Here is a 20,045-nt window from a genome sequence, read left to right on the forward strand (position 1 = left end):
TAATGGACTTTCGAGCGATATCGTTGCCAGTGCCCCTGGACTGGCTCTTGTGCGGGTGGCACATAAAATACACCATTTTGAGCGTGGCCGTTGCCAGTACCGCCTGACTGGCCTTCGTGCTGGTGGCACGTAAAAGCACCCACTACACTCTCAGAGTGGTTGGCGTTAGGAAGGGCATCCAGCTGTAGAAACTCTGCCAAATCAGATTGGAGCCTGGTGTAGCCATCCGGTTTCACCAGTCCTCAGTCAAATCGTCCAACCCGTGCTAGCATGGAAAGCGGACATTAAATGATGATGATGATACATACACATACACATATTTAAACATTCAGTATGATGTTTGTAATTGTTCCAGCGAATGGTTGGAACAATAATAATGTAATGTTATTATTAAGCACTTACATTGCTTTTTATCCCCTACCAGAGTTGACAGTGTTACTAAATGGCCTTTGTTACTCCAAACTTACTCAATGAATATTGCTTCTGACTTCCCGCCATGCTCACTTTGTATTATTCCTCCTGATCAACTCTATAATACTAAACCCACTTCCCACTCCTCTTCCTCAGAAATCCCTTAGAGTCAATGTTTCTCTACTCCCCAGCCACTAGTCACCAAAAATTCAAAGTTAACAGTATTCATGTTAACATCATCCAGATGTATTTATGCTCCAGCTATGAATGTTTTCACCACTTCAGGAACGTTATTAAAAAACAAAATGCAACTGTAATTATTAATTCCACCTAACATAACTGAAAGATTCAATTGAGAGAATTGAAGGCATTTCAGTCAAGTAAACTGATGTACATAGTAATGCTTGCATTAGAATTTGAAGTGCTATTTCATTGGTCAAGAGTTCATTATTTTAAACACTTACCTAAATTTCCTATGAGGTCGTTCAGATTGTGTTGATCGCATACTGATGGTGCTGACTTTTGACACCTCCGACATATCACTAGTTTCTGAAGCATCACTGGGTAGATTGTCATCGGACACATCAGGACTGAATTCTGCGTAAAATAGAAAGATACAAAAATACGAAGTAGAATCTTGCTTTTCAAAATGACATGATAGGTAACAAAGGCTACCACATTAGCAAACAACATCACTGCTTATGGTTATGCTGTATTACAAATGCACTTTTCTAATGACACAATTAACTTTATAAACAACACATAAAGAGGTAAGATGCAGGAGAGAACAATAACTTCAGGAAAAAATTTCAGAAAAAAAAAAGGCGCAGGAGTGGCTGTGTGGTAAGTAGCTTGCTTACCAACCACATGGTTCTGGGTTCAGTCCCACTGCGTGGCACCTTGGGCAAGTATCTTCTACTATAGCCTCGGGCCGACCAAAGCCTTGTGAGTGGATTTGGTAGACGGAAACTGAAAGAAGCCCATTGTATATATGTATATGTATATATATATATGTGAGTTTGTGTGTCTGTGTTTGTCCCCCCCAACATTCTTGACAACAGATGCTGGTGTGTTTATGTCCCCTGTAACGTAGCGGTTCGGCAAAAGAGACCGATAGAATAAGTACTAGGCTTACAAAGAATAAGTCCTGGGGTCGATTTGCTCGACTAAAGGCGGTGCTTCAGCATGGTCGCAGTCAAATGATTGAAACAAGTAAAAGAGTAGATAAAATAGATTAGATCCAAGAAGATTAAGTTTAATGGATGAACTACTGTGGTTTTATAACCAACATATCTTCCATGATGAAGGTCCTAAGTGGAATGTTTGTCCTTATTCGATCTCATAGCTAGAGAACATACACCTGTTTAGCGTCTGTTTTGAAACCTAACAGTTTTTTCACACCTAAACATAATAATTTGACTATGTAGGTATATCTAACAGAGACGGTTATGCAAACATAACTATATATATATATTTTCTTCCTGCACATGCTGCTTTTATTTGTAAAATGATAACCAACATCATTACCTACATCTCAGCTGGATAATATTTTTTAAATTTATTTTGTTAAGTTCTAAAAGGCTTACCATTTAGAATCAGCAATAAAACCCCCTTAATTGTTTATATTTAGCCTCAGGTCAATGCTGATCAAATAAACCTATGATGAAAAGCATTCCAACCATGACAATCCTGTCTGTTTTAATATTGGAGCTTACATTATTCAATATATTCTCCCTTTTCAAGACAGCGGTGTGTTATGTGAGGCAGATTTGGCTGCTATTTCCTGCAGGTCAAGTGATCATATCGAGATTTCCTTGTGCACTGGTCTTGGTATCCTAATCTGTAATGGTTGAAATTTCCCTATTTTTTGCCAACAGTTATTCAAAAACAAAATCTAATTCTCAGATGATTTATTAAAAGTACTTTTACCATTCACTTTAGCTTTATTATTATTAGCTAGTTCTAAAATCCCTTACAATATACTGGACACAAGTTGTATGTTGTTAACCAGCTGGAAAAGACGTTTTCCTGGGGTTAAAATGTAGTAACATAGTTCTTTATGGAACAGCCATGTTATAGTGGCAAAAAACCGTTACCGTTTATAATTATTATTATTAGTTTATTTGTAATTGTTCTTTTGTCACACATTCTGCGACCTCTCCAGTAACTCTCTGTCCCATGTAACTCTTCTTGTCCTACCTGAAAAGGTCACAGAATGTGTGATGAAAGATCTCTGACAAATAATCTAATAATAGTTTCAAATTTTGGCACAAAGCCACTAATTTTAGGGGACAGTAAGTGTTTCATTGATATTTGTTTTATCAACTCCACAAGGATGAAAGGTAAAGTTGACCTTGGTGGAATTTGAACTCGGAACGTGAAGAGGAATGAAATACTGCCAAGCATTTTGTCTGGCATGCTAATGATTCTGCCAAATAAAGCTAAAGTGAAGATCAAGTAACTATAGTACTATATTTAAGAGATGAGAAATTACGTACATTATTTACATTTGACGGGTATATCAGTCGAAATGTTGTGTTAGCAACAAACAAGATGAAGACAAATATCTGTCAAATGTCAATAATGTATCAAATAAATAGTTTGACCCTTCTTATTTAGAAAGCTGTTTTAAATATAAAAACAATCAGGTCTCACCTTTTCTTCTCCTAGATCTGTGTCCTCTTTCTAAATCTCGGCCACGGCTATGATAACCATGAATGTCGTAACGATCATGTCTGTAATCTCCATCCCGCAACCGACTACGATGATGGTGATGTGCAATTTCACTATCTGAAGATGGAGCACCGTGATTGGCAGTTCCATGCCTATGTTGAGCATTTATTTTCATTTTTAGTTTCATTTGTCTAGCACGTTCCTCTAAATCTTGTGTTACTAAAAAGAAATGAAAGAAATATAAGAAACATACTAGATTCTGATTTATATCATAAGAAACAAGAAATATTTTGAATTTAAAAACTTCAAAAATCTAAAAAAAACAAATTTTAATTTCTTTAAAAACTTTTGCTACAATATTGCTATTTTTTGGAGGGTTTTCATTGTTATACAAATGATGGAATGACAAAATTTTAGGTAACATGAAATTATTTTTACACTGATAAGTAAAAACCAAAAGAGGTTTTACATATCTATAGATGGTAGATCAAATCATGAAAAAGTAGGGGAAGGAGAGAGAGAGAGGGGGGGTAAGTATATGAGAAAAGGTCAGTTTGAAGAGAATACAAATTTAATTTGTGCAAGGAAAAATGATATTGAAGAGACAATGTGGAATACAAAGCTGAAGCTTGAGACATTTAGATTATAAATTATGTAATTTAGAGAGTTTATTGATGCTTTGATCATATAATGTGACAGGAAGTATTTGATCCAAGAGATAAAGGAATCACTTTACTAAAAGGTTCTTGTACAAGACATGGTTGAAATCTACACTATCATCAAGGGCAACAATATTGCATTGTCACACTTCTCAAGAAGGAAAGTTACAGGTGTGTAATGTCAAATAGTAGTCTTCTGGCAGATGCACCTCTACAAAAGCTATATTAGTGATCAATAAAGAGGAAAGGCATTGGTTGTTTATGACTATTTCGATTGATTGTCATGTGACAACTTGCTGGGGCAGCCTGCTGGAGCCTAGCAGCGGGTATTTAAAGGGAAACTTGACAAGACAGTCAGTCAGCCGCTGACACTCGTTGACGCTGCATCAAAGAAGCCAGGGAACAGAAGAAAGAAGACATGCACTCAACACCAGAGCTGAAGACACCTCTGAAAGGGGGCCCTGCCACGTCAAAACGCTAGAGGAGTAGGGGCCGAAACCGGATGTGGTTCCTCCTGATGATGTCTTGAGCTAACTGGATCCTATAAAGGAGCTGTTGTGGTAGCAGACCATGAAACATGGTTGAAATACCTTTGAGAGGCTGTTATGTGTTTCTAAAAGTTGAGATAGGTATCTGTAGAAAGAGAAAGTTTTGAGGTGCTTTATGAAAATAGGGGCCAGCTAAGAAATGCACTATATGAGGGTGATAGCAAGCACATGGTAAGGTTTAGTTATTTTGTTGGGCTGAACAATTGCAAAACGACTACTTGACAACCTGTATACATTATATTGAGAGTGGTGGGGGTTGGAAAAATATGCTTGAGAGAGGTTTTATTATGTTGAATTGAAAGCAAATTGTGTAGCAAATGTGATGGATTTATCTGCAAGCATACTGAATAATCCTCTAAACCAACTCAAATACAAGGTTAGAAAGCATGCAGTTAGTTGTATGATGCTCAGCCAAAGAGCTTGCAAGTGAACAATGACATACACTATGATTGAGACAGAATAGGAAAAAATGCTTTAGAAACTATAAATGTTGTATATTGAAAATATAACTTGTGTTATGTACTCACCTCGATCTCTACTGGCAATCTGTGCTTCAATTGGTATTGAAGGTAACTGTCGTTTCTTTGGAGAAGGTGTACTTGAAGGTGTGCCTCCAGCAGACCGTGATGTGGTAGGTAGCACTCGTATAGGGGACATACCACGATTTTGTCTATGGAGTAAGTTAGAGCCATTTATTATTGCAAAATGTAATTTACACAATAGGAAATAAAAGATCTCCATATTAGGGTTTTAAAATGTATTTTAGAGAAATGAAAAATAATCAAATGTCTAATTAAGAAGTTAATAAAGAAATGACACGTGATCATTAAATTAGCAGTAAATTTTTCTATTGAGATAAGCTATTAACTAGAACTGCAAAACAAAACTATTTTTTTTACTTATCTAAAGTTATAAAATAAAGAAATAGTTGTAACTAGCTTTTTATCATTTAGAAAAGTTTGAAATATTTTTAAAAGAGTTTAGCTCAGCAATGGAAGTCATATATGTACAGATATTAGCTTATCAAAATAAGATGAAAAGCACTCAGATATGTTTAAAAGCTTATCCATTTGTTTTTTATGTGTTGCCACAAACAAACCTGGAACTATGGGGAGATAATGACCTTGACAATGTCTCAGGCACTTGGTGACGGGCTGGAGATCGAGTAGTCCGAGAGGATCCATGATTCATATCTTCAACCGGTGACCGAGATCTCTGTCGTGTTCCTTTCTCTGGAACGACAAGGGACCCTCCTTCAGGATGGTTATGTTTACGGTGATCATCAAGTTCATCTCTGGCAATAACTATATAAATATAACGATGAAAAAACAGTTATATTCAGGCGGTATAGTCAAAGTAATTAGAAGTTAATTAATTTAAGACACATGGGTGAATTTGAAGAAAATTACAGTTAAATGCACAAATAATCCATGCAAGCATGCACAAATAATACAATAACAGTTTGATAGAACAACAAACACTACAATGAAATAAAACAAATACAATTTTCGGTTCTCTAATTGGTTTGGCTCTTTTAAGAACAAAATAAACGTATTGATAAATATTCATTGCTGAAGGAAAACATTATAAATAATAATAATAATTTTTGTTTTATATTTCCGTCAGTACCCCCAAAATCTTAAAAAAGAAAAATAAAGTTAAACAGTAACAAACTTTCTGGGAGCAAAGATTGGCCAGTTTGTATTCGTCAGACCTAATTTAAAGTAAAAGTTGTAAGTATTTATTTTATAGAATTAAATATTTCTCTACAAGTTCTTTAATTTTTCCATTTGATCTACTTTTATCCATGAGAGGGGACAAACATATAGCTGATTTCTTGAAAAAATCTCATACTTTTATTGTTCAGTGCATGTTAGTTGGAATGAAATACTGATAAGTGCTAACTAAAACTTGAAGTTGCTGGAGATTATCTACATGGGTATAATCAGTACTGTAAAGTTAATAAAAATGGGTAAGCTTGTGTTTTGTTAAAGAGAAAAGAATTCTAATTCTTTTTGGAGAATGAGAAAAAAAGGAATCTTTATGAAGAAGTAATATAGTTGGGGGGGAATTATGAATGATGACAGGAAGGAGGAGAGAAGAAAAATATATATCGAGAGAGGTGGTTGAAATTGGGAAATGACGAGAAAGGTAGGAAGAGATAATGCATGAAATGGGTGAGAGATCAACATCTAGTCATAAGAGACATATAAAAAAATAAGGCATGATAAAAATAATAAAATAGGAAAGGAGAGTTAGATCAAAGTAGAGATAAAGTGAAAGTGCCAAAGTAAGAAAACTTTAAAATTAAGATGTAAAGGTGAAAATGAGATACTAAAGAAAAGAACAAGAGAAAAAAATGAGAGTAAGAAGGTGATATTAAAGGGAAGACAAAAGAGTTTATTGATTCTGACAGGTGAAGAAAATTCAAGAGTATAGATGAAAAGATTTTTCCTGTGTAGGTAGATTAATATTAATAAAACAAGATGATATCACAAACTGAACTGTGGTTGTTGAATTAGTCTGACAAATTGACAAAATGAAGAGCTGGTTCACTGGCTTAGAGTGTTCCCAAGCAATGTTCATGACTTCAAGATGTTCACTGAAATGATAATTTACAGTGCACTCCATTTAAATGGAGTTAACGTTAGATTTGCATGCTAAATTGTTAACAGACGATGCAGTTTATTGGATTTACATGCTAAATTGTTAACAGAAGATGCAGTTTATGGAGGTGCAGTCAGGATGGTAATTAACATAGAATTAGGTTCTTAGGATGAATATAAAGGTAGTTCTAGAGTGAAGTAAAGTTGCAGAAGTGGAAGATTCTAATGGTAGATTGTATAACAATTTTGAAAGATATGAAAAGAGATCTGAGAAAGAAGGGAAAAGTTTCTGGTTGGGAATATAGAAAGTGGGAGAAGCAGATTATATTGCAAAGAAACAGCTGAAAAGAAACGAATGGAAATTGATGAAAAACAGGAGTGTGATGGTTCTGCAGATAGCTTTGTTATATATGCAGTCACATACATGGGATCTAAAGAGAAAGACGGAGTAAAAGAAACTGAGAAAGAAAACAGGGTGGGTCTGATGTGTGTGAGATGAAAAGAGGAATGAGAACTGTTAGTTTAGCTGTTTGTCAATGGTGATCATAATTGTAGCACATAGGCAGGCACAAGAATAACTAGGTTTAAATAAAGATACCTTGTTGCAGGTATACCTTGGTTCTGTCTGAACAGGCACTCTGACATGCAGTGCTTCTGCTCAGATGAGAATACACCCTGGGCAAAGACAAATATCAATGTTTATAGTTAATGTTGGCAAGGACAAGGTAGTTAAGCTAAAGTTCCAGTGAACTGAATCTACAACTCAATTTTGATTTCTAGGAAAAGGCATTTTACTTCATTTGCATTTCTTAACCACTGAAAAGAGTATCGATGAAATATTTTGTCTCTGCAAGAAAACAATGATAACAGCTTCTTGCAACAAATTGTAATATGTGTGTGTGGGTGTGTGTTTTGATGAATCGGCTGGAATATCTTGAAAGGAATAATGAAATATTCTGCAAGACCCATAAAGGAAGTTCAAGATGCTATTCAAGCAGGAGTTTATTTTCTAAATTGAAAAAAAAAAAAAAAAAAAATGAAGTGATTTCATCATATAAATTCAACTTCATGCAAAAGATGCTGCAAGTTTGGCTTAGGAAATATCTGTCTATGTAAAAAAAAAAAAAAAAAATTAAATGGTAAAAGTCAATTTTAGTTAATTAATATATGTTTTTCTCTGATTTTATGTAAAAAGATTGTAAAATGTAGCATAAAATTGAACCTTTGATTAATTGCTTAACATCCTGTTGAAACTCATTACTATAATGAACAGAAATAAATGATAGAGGAAGGGGTTAGAGATTTTTCTGTAATATTAGAGTTTCTTACATCCTTCAACATGAATGTAAACAAGGTTAGCACAATTTGTACAATATCATACATTTCAGCAGTGGCTGACTGATGCAGTCATATGTGATACTTCATTATACAAAAAGTTAAGAGTTAATATATGACTGAAATAACTCTAAGAGTTTTCGTTTTCTCAATGAGTTAAACTGGAAATAGTTGGGGCGTCATGGTTTATAACCAAGCGATGTCATAAGAATCAATTTTTGTTATGTAAATATTTCAGTGAATCTGAAGTCCAGATTCTGATGTAATTTTAATGTAATAAGTTTCTTCAATAAATTAATTTCCATTGTCGATAAAACTTGTAAAACGATAGTTTTAGATCAAGTTATTTTGAACTTTTTTCTATTGATTAAAGCCTGTACCTAACTGAAATATTTCTTAACCTGCATAATCCTAATTTTTATTGAGTTATTCAAAGTGTTTGAAGGTTGTTATCAAGATGTATGAATCTGGTTAGCTTTGGTAATTCAAGAACATCAAAAGGACTTGTAAAACCTCAATGGAAATTAGATAAGTGAGTGGCTCTGTCAATACATATCAATAAAATAGACAGTTTGGACTTGAGGAAAATAATATGACCGTCATTATCAAGACATTAATCTGTTTTAGTTTGGGTAATAGGAGAATATCAAATAGAATTTTTAAAATTATTGAAAAGAATAAATCAAACAAATTATCATGCTATACATATCAATAATGAAAAATGGAGACTGGACTGATTGGAACATTAGCCAATTATCTTTACACAAAATGCTCTGTAAGTAAAAAATCCCCTGAAAATCAATGAAAATGTGCTATCCTTGTTTTATTATGTAATTTATATGCATGTAATACAGGCACAAACCTTATTAATGATGATATAGTGAAATCATAATTTATTGCCAACTACGTGAATTCATTTTATTGCATAGTAATTTTAATAACCAAGGTTGTGCAATGAAGTACAACTGACTGTATTTAAATAAATAGTAAATATATTGTAAATTAACACCTTGTTTTGTTGAAGTCATTTAATATATAGTTTTTATCTGATAGATTTGATTTTAATAAAAAATTGATATTCTCTAGAATAGTATCAATTCATTACAGTTGAATATATGATTATGCAAATACACAGTTTTAAAATTTGAGCCTTAATAATTATCTTATTTTACAATTTTGTAAAAAAATATTTTACTTTGAAATATTTATTCAATTAATCCTTTTTTTGTTTTGTATTTACTATAATATATCTATCTATCTATCTGCCTGTCTGTCTATCTGTCTATGATCCTCTGCTCTTCTAAATATATATATATATACACATATATATAAGGGCAGGGGATCATAGAATTGGTAGACACTAGATACAATACTTTGAGGCATTTAAGCACACTTCTTATACTTTGAGTTTTATTCTCGACAAGGTCAATGCCGTTTGTTGTTAATGTTTCTAGACTGCTAAAAGTACTTGTTTGATTGTGGTGGGTATCTAGTTGACTGTCTTTTCAAAGATTTGTAGCCATGTTCTAACTTTCAAAAATCACCATGATATGCATACAGTAAAATTTTCAGGGACAAATGAAGGAATAATTTGTGGCATTGAAATCTACATTAAAAAAGTTACTATGGAACTACCCTTTAAGTCTGAGAATAAAAAAAAGGGACAAATATTTTTGTCTCATATATAATAAAAATATTTTTAATCAAAAGCTTTAAATGTGTTAATGCAAATGATAAAGCATGCAAAGGAAATTTGATAGAATTAAAATTAATTTTGCCAGTAGAATGTAATTTAGAAACCTACAAAAAAAAAAAAAAATTGTGAAAAAAACCCTGACAGTAAAACCTGAATAACATAAAAAGGAAGAAATTTATGGGAAGAAAATAAGTACATACAAAGAATATGTAAAAAAAAGTGGGGTTTAAAAACCAAACAAAATAAAATACAGATGTTTACATTAAATGGGTAAAAAATAAAATTAGGAAATACAGCAAGGTGACAAAGGGTTAGGAAGTTTTTTTCTGAAAACATTGACAGTGTAACTAAATAAATTAAAAATTTCAGGTAAAAGAGACTATAACGAGAATGAGTACTCTTGTGAAGAGCAATTTTATGGATGTTCTTAACTTTCCTCTCAACCTTGGCATATGCATCATATATATATACATACATGTATATATATATATATATATATATATATATATAATGTACACAAATACTGTGAAAATTAAAGAATACATATTTAATTATTGATTTCTTACACATGTAAGGAGCAAAAAATTTAGGAGAAGGTATAGTCAATTAAATCAACCCCAGTACAAGACTGGTACTTTATTTTATCAATCCTGGAAGGACGAAAGGCAAAGTTGATATCTGAGGAGTTAGAAAGTAAAGAGTCATTAAAATATCACAAGGTATTTTGTTTGACGCTTTACCACTTCTGCCTCTTAAAATATATCTGACTGAAGCAGAAATTAAAACAAAGGTGAGAGAAGAAAGAAAGAAGTCCATTGGTACTAATAGAATCTACCTGTCCCACTGCGCCGTCTGGTAGTTGGTGATCCAACCCCACGATCTCTGCGAGATTTGCACCTGCCATCCATAATCTCAGAATAATCCTCATTGAGGTGTGCTGCACTGATGGCGCTACTCAGAGAGCTGATGCTACTTCCACCCATCCTTTCTAAAAGAGCAGCACCTGGGCAGATAGCAGTTAAAATAAGCAAGTTAGATAGAATTAGAGATTTAGTAAAACTGGAACACTTAGGAACCTAAAGAATTAATCAGTACAAAACCGGTAAGATCATTGAACTACAAAGAGAAATATAATAAAAAAGATAAAAAGCAAAATATCGTTGAATAGTATTAGAGAAACATATGCATGTTATATGTCTGTAATACTCAAATGTAGGCATGCATAAATATATAGATATATATCCATACAAATATTGGTTACTTTAAGTTTTACATGCTCCAATATACAAATTGTTACCAATCAGTACAGACCTACCTTAATCCAGTGTGAGGATGCAAAATGTTAGATATATTTAACTCATGTTAAGAAGGGAAATAACACAATTGGGACACTGTAGATATACATTGTTTACGCCAGGCATGGGCAACCTATTTTGAGAAGTAGGCCACATGAGACATGGGTCATCATCTGGCAGGCTGCATGACTAAAAAATTCAAGGTAGTTCTTCGCTACAGGTGTGCCATTCAGAGTCCTGTGGGCCACAGGTTGCCCATGACTGGTTTACACACATGTACAAATGCTATTCTTTCTCTTATGTTCTTACAAAAGTGTATTATAGTTTAATCATTTTTATTATATTTAAACATAGATTGGCAGCTGTTATAGCCATCTTTTAGACTTAACATACATTTTCAGCCTTTATAGTCCTTTTATATGCAAGTACAGTCACAAGTTGAACATAGTTATATATTGTATGCACTGCTGAAGCAAATACTTCATAATATGAAGATTTTTCTAATGTAAATCACTGAATCATGAATTGGGAATGATACATATTTTCAGGGGAAAAAAAAATTACCTAAGATAACTAGAATTGTGAATCTTACTCATCCAGATCAATGTTGTTAATGTTAACATTTAAAATCATGTAATATAGTATGTAAACAGCTAGAAAACCTCAGTGTTTTCATGTTTTAAACTGAAACGGTAATACTGTTAAAGTGCATTACTTTATTTCAAATCTGTTGCCAAATAGATTTATCAATTATTTTACAGAAATCATGTGCCACAAATGAGATTATACAACACGATTGTATATGGTTTGATAGTGATGAAATATTTTCTTTTTGACTGGGTAATAACTCAGTATGATTGAATATTATTCATATTCCAATAAGTTATTTCATTTTTCCTTATTCATGCTCAATGAGAGCTGTGGGTGAGTAGATCTTTCTAATACATATAAAACATGGTTAACATTGGATGTTAAATAATGAATGATGAATATATAAAAAAAACATGGTGCCATATAAATTCACTTGACAACGAAGCAATATGAATACTATAGATGATAAATCTTCACTGAAAATGTGCTGTAAGCAGTTGTAAGTCAACATGATAAGTGTGGAAGGAAGAACTAAAGAAGCAGTGAGGATAAAACATAGTAGCAAGTAAAATATTAACTAGGCTGTTAAACCCATTATCTTTTCTAACTTCACTGAATTCAATAATTTCTAGATATGTTAATTTTACACACAAGTGAAGTTCCAAGCATTATTTGTAACACAGGTTCTCAACACCTTATTTTATACAAAACAGTGGATCAAGAATATATATATATATATATAAGTTGGGCAACTTAGAAGATCTTTAGAGAATATATTGTTGTTAGAAATATAATTGCATATTATTTCATTAACATTTTAGGATCTTGATGAATGGAAATATGGATGGAAGAATTGATTGATTATAAATCATTATTCAAGCTAATTTAATCCATGTTGATCAAATAGATGTTTAAGTTGAACATTTTCAGCTTGTGTGAAGTGATATGAAATTTGAAATAATATTTGTAATGTTTACAATAAAGTTATATGCTAAATACCTCACAACATTTAGTCTTATCTGTCTAGGTCCAGAGTTTTAATACCCAAACAGACCAATTTTTCATTTTGTAACACAGAGGTTGGTAAAAACAAGCTTTATATTTCACTGCATTTCACTTGATTCTATTATTTTTCTAAAGAATGAGCTTTATGTTTAATGAAAATAAATAATATTTAAACATAATATAGATATGTTTGAATGCATGTATTTTGTCCTTGAAAACGGCTCATATGTATCCTTGTTAAATATGAGCATTGTTGTAAGAATTTGAGTATAAGGTGACCCGTCTTTCTCAGAGACAATTTCTGGGAAAAAGAAAACCACACTTTATAATCAAACATGTATTGTAAAATAATTCTAGCTCCTTGTGAGTTTAGTTTTGCTTAAACATGTTCTCATGAAGAATTGCAAAAGCAAAGTATTAAATTAATAATGGTTTAGGACATCAATCTAAGGTAAGCTGTTGATATTAATCTGTGTTTAACCTATACCAACATGAAAAAAAATTAATGTTAACTAATGATAATGAAGAGGATGAGGATGATGGCAATGATGATGATGATTATTGATGCTCTATTACACTTATATATCCAGGAATCTGATTTTATCTTCTATAACAAACTGGATCATAATTTTTAGTTAAGCCTATAAATTTTTATAAAGTGATTTTAGTGTCTAGATCACAAAGTATATTTTAAAAAAAATCTTTTGATGTTTGCAATAATTATGTTAAACAGCATGAAAATATACAAAAATACATAAATAAATGAATAAAATAATAATAATAATAAATGACATGCTATTTTTTAAAATGAGTTAGGAATGTTTTGAATTTCTGTAGAATCAAGATTTTTTTCCCAAAACATCACTGTGCATTTCAAATTACACAAAACAAAGAACAGTTTAGTAAAATGACAGCAAAATACATACAACCACACAGTAGGTGCTGCATTATAACAACAGTTTCAATAAGCTGAAAGAGGAATTTTTTAATATTAACCACAACAGATTCAAGTGTGATTTATAAGTTAAGCTTCATCAATGGACAGAGCACTTTAAGGATAATAGTTTTTCAAAATTATTTTGATCAGCATGCTGAATAATATAAAGAATATTACAGAGAGATGCAAACAATAAATAAAAACAAAGTATTAGTTATTATACAGTTTATAAGAGTAGTATTTGAAAAAGTTTGAAAGTACACCAAAGGGAATAGTCATCAGATTATATCAAGTGCCAGTACAATTATAGCTGCATCCAGTTATAAATATTTGAGAAAATGATACATTAAGTGAGTTCATAAATTTCCAATAAATATGATGCAAGATTATACCTGTTTGAAAACTGTCATCATAATCAAATTCTGACATATCACTGTCACTGAAACCCCGAGAGCCAACAGGTGGGGAAAGATGAACCTTTTGAATATCACCAGGATCATGGCTACTTTTCTGAGAAAAGAAATTAGAAATTTAGTAAATTCATAATGTTTTTTGTAGATGTGATAAAAGTTTGGTTAATATTAATAAACTGCTTATAATGTTAAAATATTTAACAATAATGGTGCAGAAAAAAATAAAAGGCTTTAAAATTTAGCTCCATCCATTTAGCTTAGTTCAAATATTCTTAGATTTGCCGTTGCTTTTTATCCCTCCGGGATTGACAAAATAATTACTAATCATACACTGGGGTTGATTCACACTCGACAATCTATGACCTTATACCAATGAAAGATATTAGTAACGAGTTTGACAAAGCACCATTTCATGAGGGTCATTCTGCAATAAACTTAAATCATTGTGGAGGTGCAATGGCCCAGTGATTAGGGCAGTGGACTCGCAGTTGGAGGATCGCAGTTTCGATTCCCAGACCGGGCATTGTGTGTGTTTATAGAGCAAAAACACCTAAAGCTCCATGAGGCTCCGGCAGGGGTGTTGTACTAAAGAGATAGGCAGCGAGCTGGCAGAAACGTTAGCACTTTGGGCAAAATGCTTAGTGGTATTTCGTCTGCCATTACGTTCTGAGTTCAAATTCCGCCGAGGTCGACTTTGCCTTTCATCCTTTCGGGGTCGATAAATTAAGTACCAGTTGTGTACTGGGGTTAATGTAATCAACTTAATCCCTTTGTCTGTCCTTGTTTTTCCCCTCAATGTTTAGCCCCTTGTGGGCAATAAAGAAAAAAAAAAGAAAAATAAACTTAAATCATTCTTTCAATACTGATTATCATCTTAGCTTTTTACTTAGAACACTCTAAATACTGTCTCTCATTCACTTCTAATTCCAGTTTCTTCGTCAATAAAAAAAAATGTCATATTCTACAATGAGAATCTAACAATCTGATAATATTAAATAGTAGTAATTTCAAGATAAACCTCGTTGGACGTTTTTTGGATGCACTTCTGTTTTGGAATTACAACTCTCTTCATTATCCCCTTCTTTTAATATTCAAATTCCCTCGAACCTAGTGTGAACATATCAAGGCTTTTCCATATATTCCGTTCTCTAGCAGCAAAACAGCCTCTGGAATTTATAGGCAAACTCTTTTGTCAATCAAAATGTTGTATTCCTTTATTTGGCATCAAGCTTAGAATATCTCTTACTAACATTTCATTCTCAAAACAGGTTTAGTTTTTGCTTGGAATCAGGTGAGGGTAGGGAACAGGAGGAACATCCACAGAAGAAAACCTGCCTTAACAAATTCCATCTGACACATGCAAGCATGGATAAATGGACATGAGACGATGATAATAATGATAAAAATGATGAGGATATGAGTGGCACAAAATAACAGAACAGAAAGTAATCTTTTCAGTAATGTTTCCAAACATATTCTTTCCTGTAACTTCCAGTATTGTATAGTAAAATTGTTTACTTACTGTGCGTGAGGAAGATGTGGGCAGTTGAATATTAGATTCATCCTGCTGCCGTAGTGGATACCACAGAGGATCATCCTTAAAATTGGCTCGAGATAAATCAATTATTACCTGAAGAAAATAGAATATCTTTTAAAAAAAATTCATTTGTACATTTACATAAAACAACTGACATGTTTATTCTAAAATGTTATTGACAAATTTAAAATAATATCAAATGTTTATACAAATAGGCGTAAGAGTGGCTGTGTGGTAAGTAGCTTGCTTACAAACCACATGGTTCCGGGTTCAGTCCCACTGTGTGACACCTTGGGCATGTGTCTTGTACTATAACTTCGGGCTGACCAAAGCCTTGAGAGTGGATTTTGTAGACGGAAACTGAAAGAAGCCTGTCGTATATATGTATATATATATATATGTATATGTATGTGTGTGTATATGTTTGTGTGTCCGTGTTTGTCCCCCCAACATCATTTGACAACCGATGGTGGTGTGTTTACGTCCCCGTAACTTAGCGAGGATGATAGAATAAATACTAGGCTTACAAAGAATAAGTCCTGGGGTCGATTTGCTCGACTAAAGGCGGTGCTCCAGCATGGCCACAGTCAAATGACTGAAACAAGTAAAAGAGTATATGATTATGTGCTTAAGAAGCTCACTTTGCAACAATGTGGTGTTAGCGTTATTCCACTGCAAAGCACCTTGGGCAAGTGTTTTCAACTATAGCCTTGGTATGCCTTGTGAGTGAATTTGATAGATGGAAATTGTGTGGAAGCCCCACATGTGTGAGTATGTGTGTATACATATACATACATACATACATATATATATATATATATATATATATACATTCAGACAAATATTTATATATATGTATGCGTGTGTGTGTGTCTTTGTGTTTGTCCACTACCACTACTTAACAACTGGTGTTGGTTTGTTTACATCCTCAGAAGTTTGGCAAAGGCAACCAACAGAATAAGTACCAGTTTTAAAAATAAGTACAGGGGAATTCTATCAAGGTGATGCTACAGCATGGCCACGGTCCAATGACTGAAGTAAGTAAAGGGTAAAGGATTTATATATCACAACTGACAAAAATACTCTGTTTATTCTAGAGTTTACTCTTTTACTTGTTTCAGTCATTTGACTGCGGCCATGCTGGAGCACTGCCTTTATAGTCGAGCAAATCAACCCCAGAGCTTACTCTTTGTAAGCCTGGTACTTATTCTATCGGTCTCTTTTGCTGAACCACTAAGTTATGGGGACGTAACACACCAGCATCGGTCGTCAAGCGATGTTGGGGGGACAAACACAGACACAAAAACATACACACACACACACATGTATATATATATATATATATATACATATACGACGGGCTTCTTTCAGTTTCCGTCTACCAAATCCACTCACAAGGCTTTGGCCAAGGTGCCATGCAGTAGGACTGAACCTGGCACCATGTGGTTGTTAAGCAGGCTACTTACCACACAACCACTCTTGTGCCTAATTTAGGTAAAACTTTTAATTTTCAGTAGTAATTTGCTAGAACTTTCCAACAATTCATATTTTAATTGTAAAACAACAAATAAATAGTAGACTAAAAGACCAACGTACTTCTCCAAGAAATTCACTCGCACCAAGTCTGTCATAATCCCATACTGTAATTTCTAATAATCTTTGTTTGAAGTGTGATTCTTTACCAGCAACATAGACAAATGTTTGGTTCCACGTTGGGTCATTGGTGTTGGGAATTGTTTTTGTGCGTCTTTTAGTTTTCTCACTGTCAATGTATGAAGATAGAGACATATAAGTTGGTAGATTATATAAAGTAAAATTTTCAATAAATTTCATTCTCAAAATTCACTTCATATATCCTTCATGCATATTAAAGGTATCTTATATACATTGATTAATACATACATTTCATTAGAAGGCTTGCTATAAAGTTAGCTGTCCAAATCAAAAAGCAAATTATTTGAATAACCTGTGCAGGTGACACGTAAAATACACCATTTCGAGCGTGGCCGTTGATCGTTTTCAAAATCGCCTCCCTAGCACCTTGTGCCAGTGACATGTGAAAAGACATTTGAGCGAGATTGTTGCCAGTGCCGATGGACTGGCTCTTGTGCAGGTGACACGTAAAATACACCATTTCGAGCGTAGCCATTGCCAGTAAGACATTCGAGCGAGATTGTTGCCAGTGCTGATGGACTGGCTCCTGTGCAGGTGACACGTAAAATACACCATTTCGAGCGTAGCTGTTGCCAGTAAGACATTCGAGTGAGATCGTTGCCAGTGTCAATGGACTGGCTCCTGTGCAGGTGGCATGTAAAATATACCATTTCGAGCATGGCCGTCGCCAGTACCGCCTGACTGGCCCTCGTGCCGATGGCACGTAAAAGCACCCACTACACTCTCGGAGTGGTTGGTGTTAGGAAGGGCATCCAGCTGTAGAAACTCTGCCAAATCAGATTGGAGCCTGGTGTAGCCATCTGGTTTCACCAGTCCTCAGTCAAATCGTCCAACCCATGCCAGCATGGAAAGCGGACGTTAAATGATGATGATGATTTTCTGCAAGTCACATTGTCTCAATAAACTTGACATATCTCAATAAAAAATAGTTTCAAACATGACATTCCTCAATAAAAGATTGATTGGGATATAAAACTGCTTTAAGTTAAAGGCAATGAAATTTTGAGTAGATATACCTGATTTCTTCAGTAAAACAGTGCAATGAATTAAGGAATTGTGATCAATAATGGATGGTAAAGTATAATTAAAATTTTTACCTTTTGTCAGGAAGTAAATACAGCTTACAGTATGGGTTGCGCAGTTTGCCATCTGCTGAAGGAAGTAGGTCCAGGGCACTGACAATGCAAATTGACAATTCACAACGACTATCATCATACCACATTCGAATCTGAAATGACAGAAATCATATATAAAAGCAACAAAGATCAGATTTTTATCTATTTAAAAAAAAAAAAAATTCCTTTACCATTCAGTGCAGCATATCATTTCAAAAATATTTTTTCAAGTAGGCGCAGGAGTGGCTGTGTGGTAAGTAGCTTGCTTACCAATCACATGGTTCCGGGTTCAGTCCCACTGCGTGGCACCTTGGGCAAGTGTCTTCTACTATAGCCTTGGGCTGACCAAAGCCTTGTGAGTGGATTTGGTAGATGGAAACTGAAAGAAGCCTGTCTTATATATATATATATATATATATATATATATATATACATGTATGTATATGTTTATGTGTCTGTGTTTGTGCCCCCAACATCACTTGACAACCAATGCTGGTGTGTTTGCGCCCCCGTCACTTAGCGGTTCGGCTAGACAGACCGGTAGAATAAGTACTAGGCTTACAAAGAATAAGTCCCGGGGTCGATTAGCTTGACTAAAAGGTGGTGCTCCAGCATGGCCGCAGTCAAATGACTGAAACAAATAAAAGAATAAGTATATCTATAGTACTTTTAATTCAGTTGATTTTCTGTTTAGGTAAAACAGAACTTAACGTTTGTGATTGTCATGCTAAAAGGAATTTGTAGTTGCTTCATCTGACAACACTACTTGCAAATTATTGATTTAATTTCTTACTTCAAGTATTCTTATTTCTTTATTGCCCACAAAGGGCTAAACATAAAGGGGACAAACAAGAACAGACAAAGAGATTAAGTTGATTACATCGACCCCGGAAGGATGAAAGGCGAAGTCGACCTCAGCGGAATTTGAACTGAGAACGTAATGGCAGACGAAATACCACTAAGCATTTCGCCCATTGTGCTAAGGTTTCTGCCAGCTCACCACCTTAATTCTTACTTCAAATATTCTGTCATCATTTACATTTATTATTAATATCAAATTTAAGAGAAAAAAACTGATTCCATGATAATTTGAAATGTAATGTTGGTGAGATTTTGCACAATTTCTATCGTTGTAAACAGTTCTCAACCATCAACTTTAAAATAACAGCATGGTGCAGGTATGGCTGTGTGGTTAAGAAGTTTGCTTCTGGACTATGTGGTCTTCAGTTCAATCTTACTGCACAGTACCTTCAGTAAGTGTCTTTTACTATATACTCTGGGCTGACCAAAGCCTTGTGAATGGATTTCATAAACTGAAACTGAAACAGTGTGTGTGTATGTGTGTGTGTGTTGTGTGTGTGTGTGTGTGTGTGTGTGTGCGTATGTGTGTTCCCTTGTTTTGATATCATGTGATGGTTGTAAGCAAGTGACACCTTCATACAACTGATGCCATTCACTTCCAGTCTTTCATGAAAAACATGCCTGAATGGGGAAATATTAACTTGTTGCCAGTGCCGCTGGACTGGCTCCTGTGCAGGTGGCATGTAAAA

The 20,045-nt window shown here is 33.9% G+C and overlaps 1 protein-coding gene across 8 annotated transcripts in view; it reads right to left on the bottom strand.

Moving 5' to 3' along the window:
- LOC106883284 (regulating synaptic membrane exocytosis protein 1) overlaps positions 1–20,045 on the bottom strand; it is a 276,467-nt gene that overhangs the window by 23,421 nt on the left and 233,001 nt on the right. For 6 of the 8 annotated variants that reach the window (XM_052966022.1, XM_052966021.1, XM_052966023.1 and 3 more), the window contains 9 exons: positions 18,478–18,608; positions 17,303–17,468; positions 15,692–15,799; positions 14,149–14,266; positions 10,764–10,931; positions 5,391–5,595; positions 4,819–4,961; positions 3,067–3,303; positions 876–1,008 (listed from right to left, as the gene is read on the bottom strand). In XM_052966022.1, the coding sequence (XP_052821982.1) occupies positions 876–1,008; positions 3,067–3,303; positions 4,819–4,961; positions 5,391–5,595; positions 10,764–10,931; positions 14,149–14,266; positions 15,692–15,799; positions 17,303–17,468; positions 18,478–18,608 (1,409 nt within the window). The remainder of the gene's footprint in view (positions 1–875; positions 1,009–3,066; positions 3,304–4,818; positions 4,962–5,390; positions 5,596–10,763; positions 10,932–14,148; positions 14,267–15,691; positions 15,800–17,302; positions 17,469–18,477; positions 18,609–20,045) is intronic. The other 2 variants (XM_052966019.1, XM_052966025.1) reach the window with 2 other exon arrangements.

The sequence above is a fragment of the Octopus bimaculoides genome, chromosome 3, assembly GCF_001194135.2.
Source record: "Octopus bimaculoides isolate UCB-OBI-ISO-001 chromosome 3, ASM119413v2, whole genome shotgun sequence".
Classification (NCBI taxonomy): Eukaryota; Metazoa; Mollusca; class Cephalopoda; order Octopoda; family Octopodidae; genus Octopus; species Octopus bimaculoides.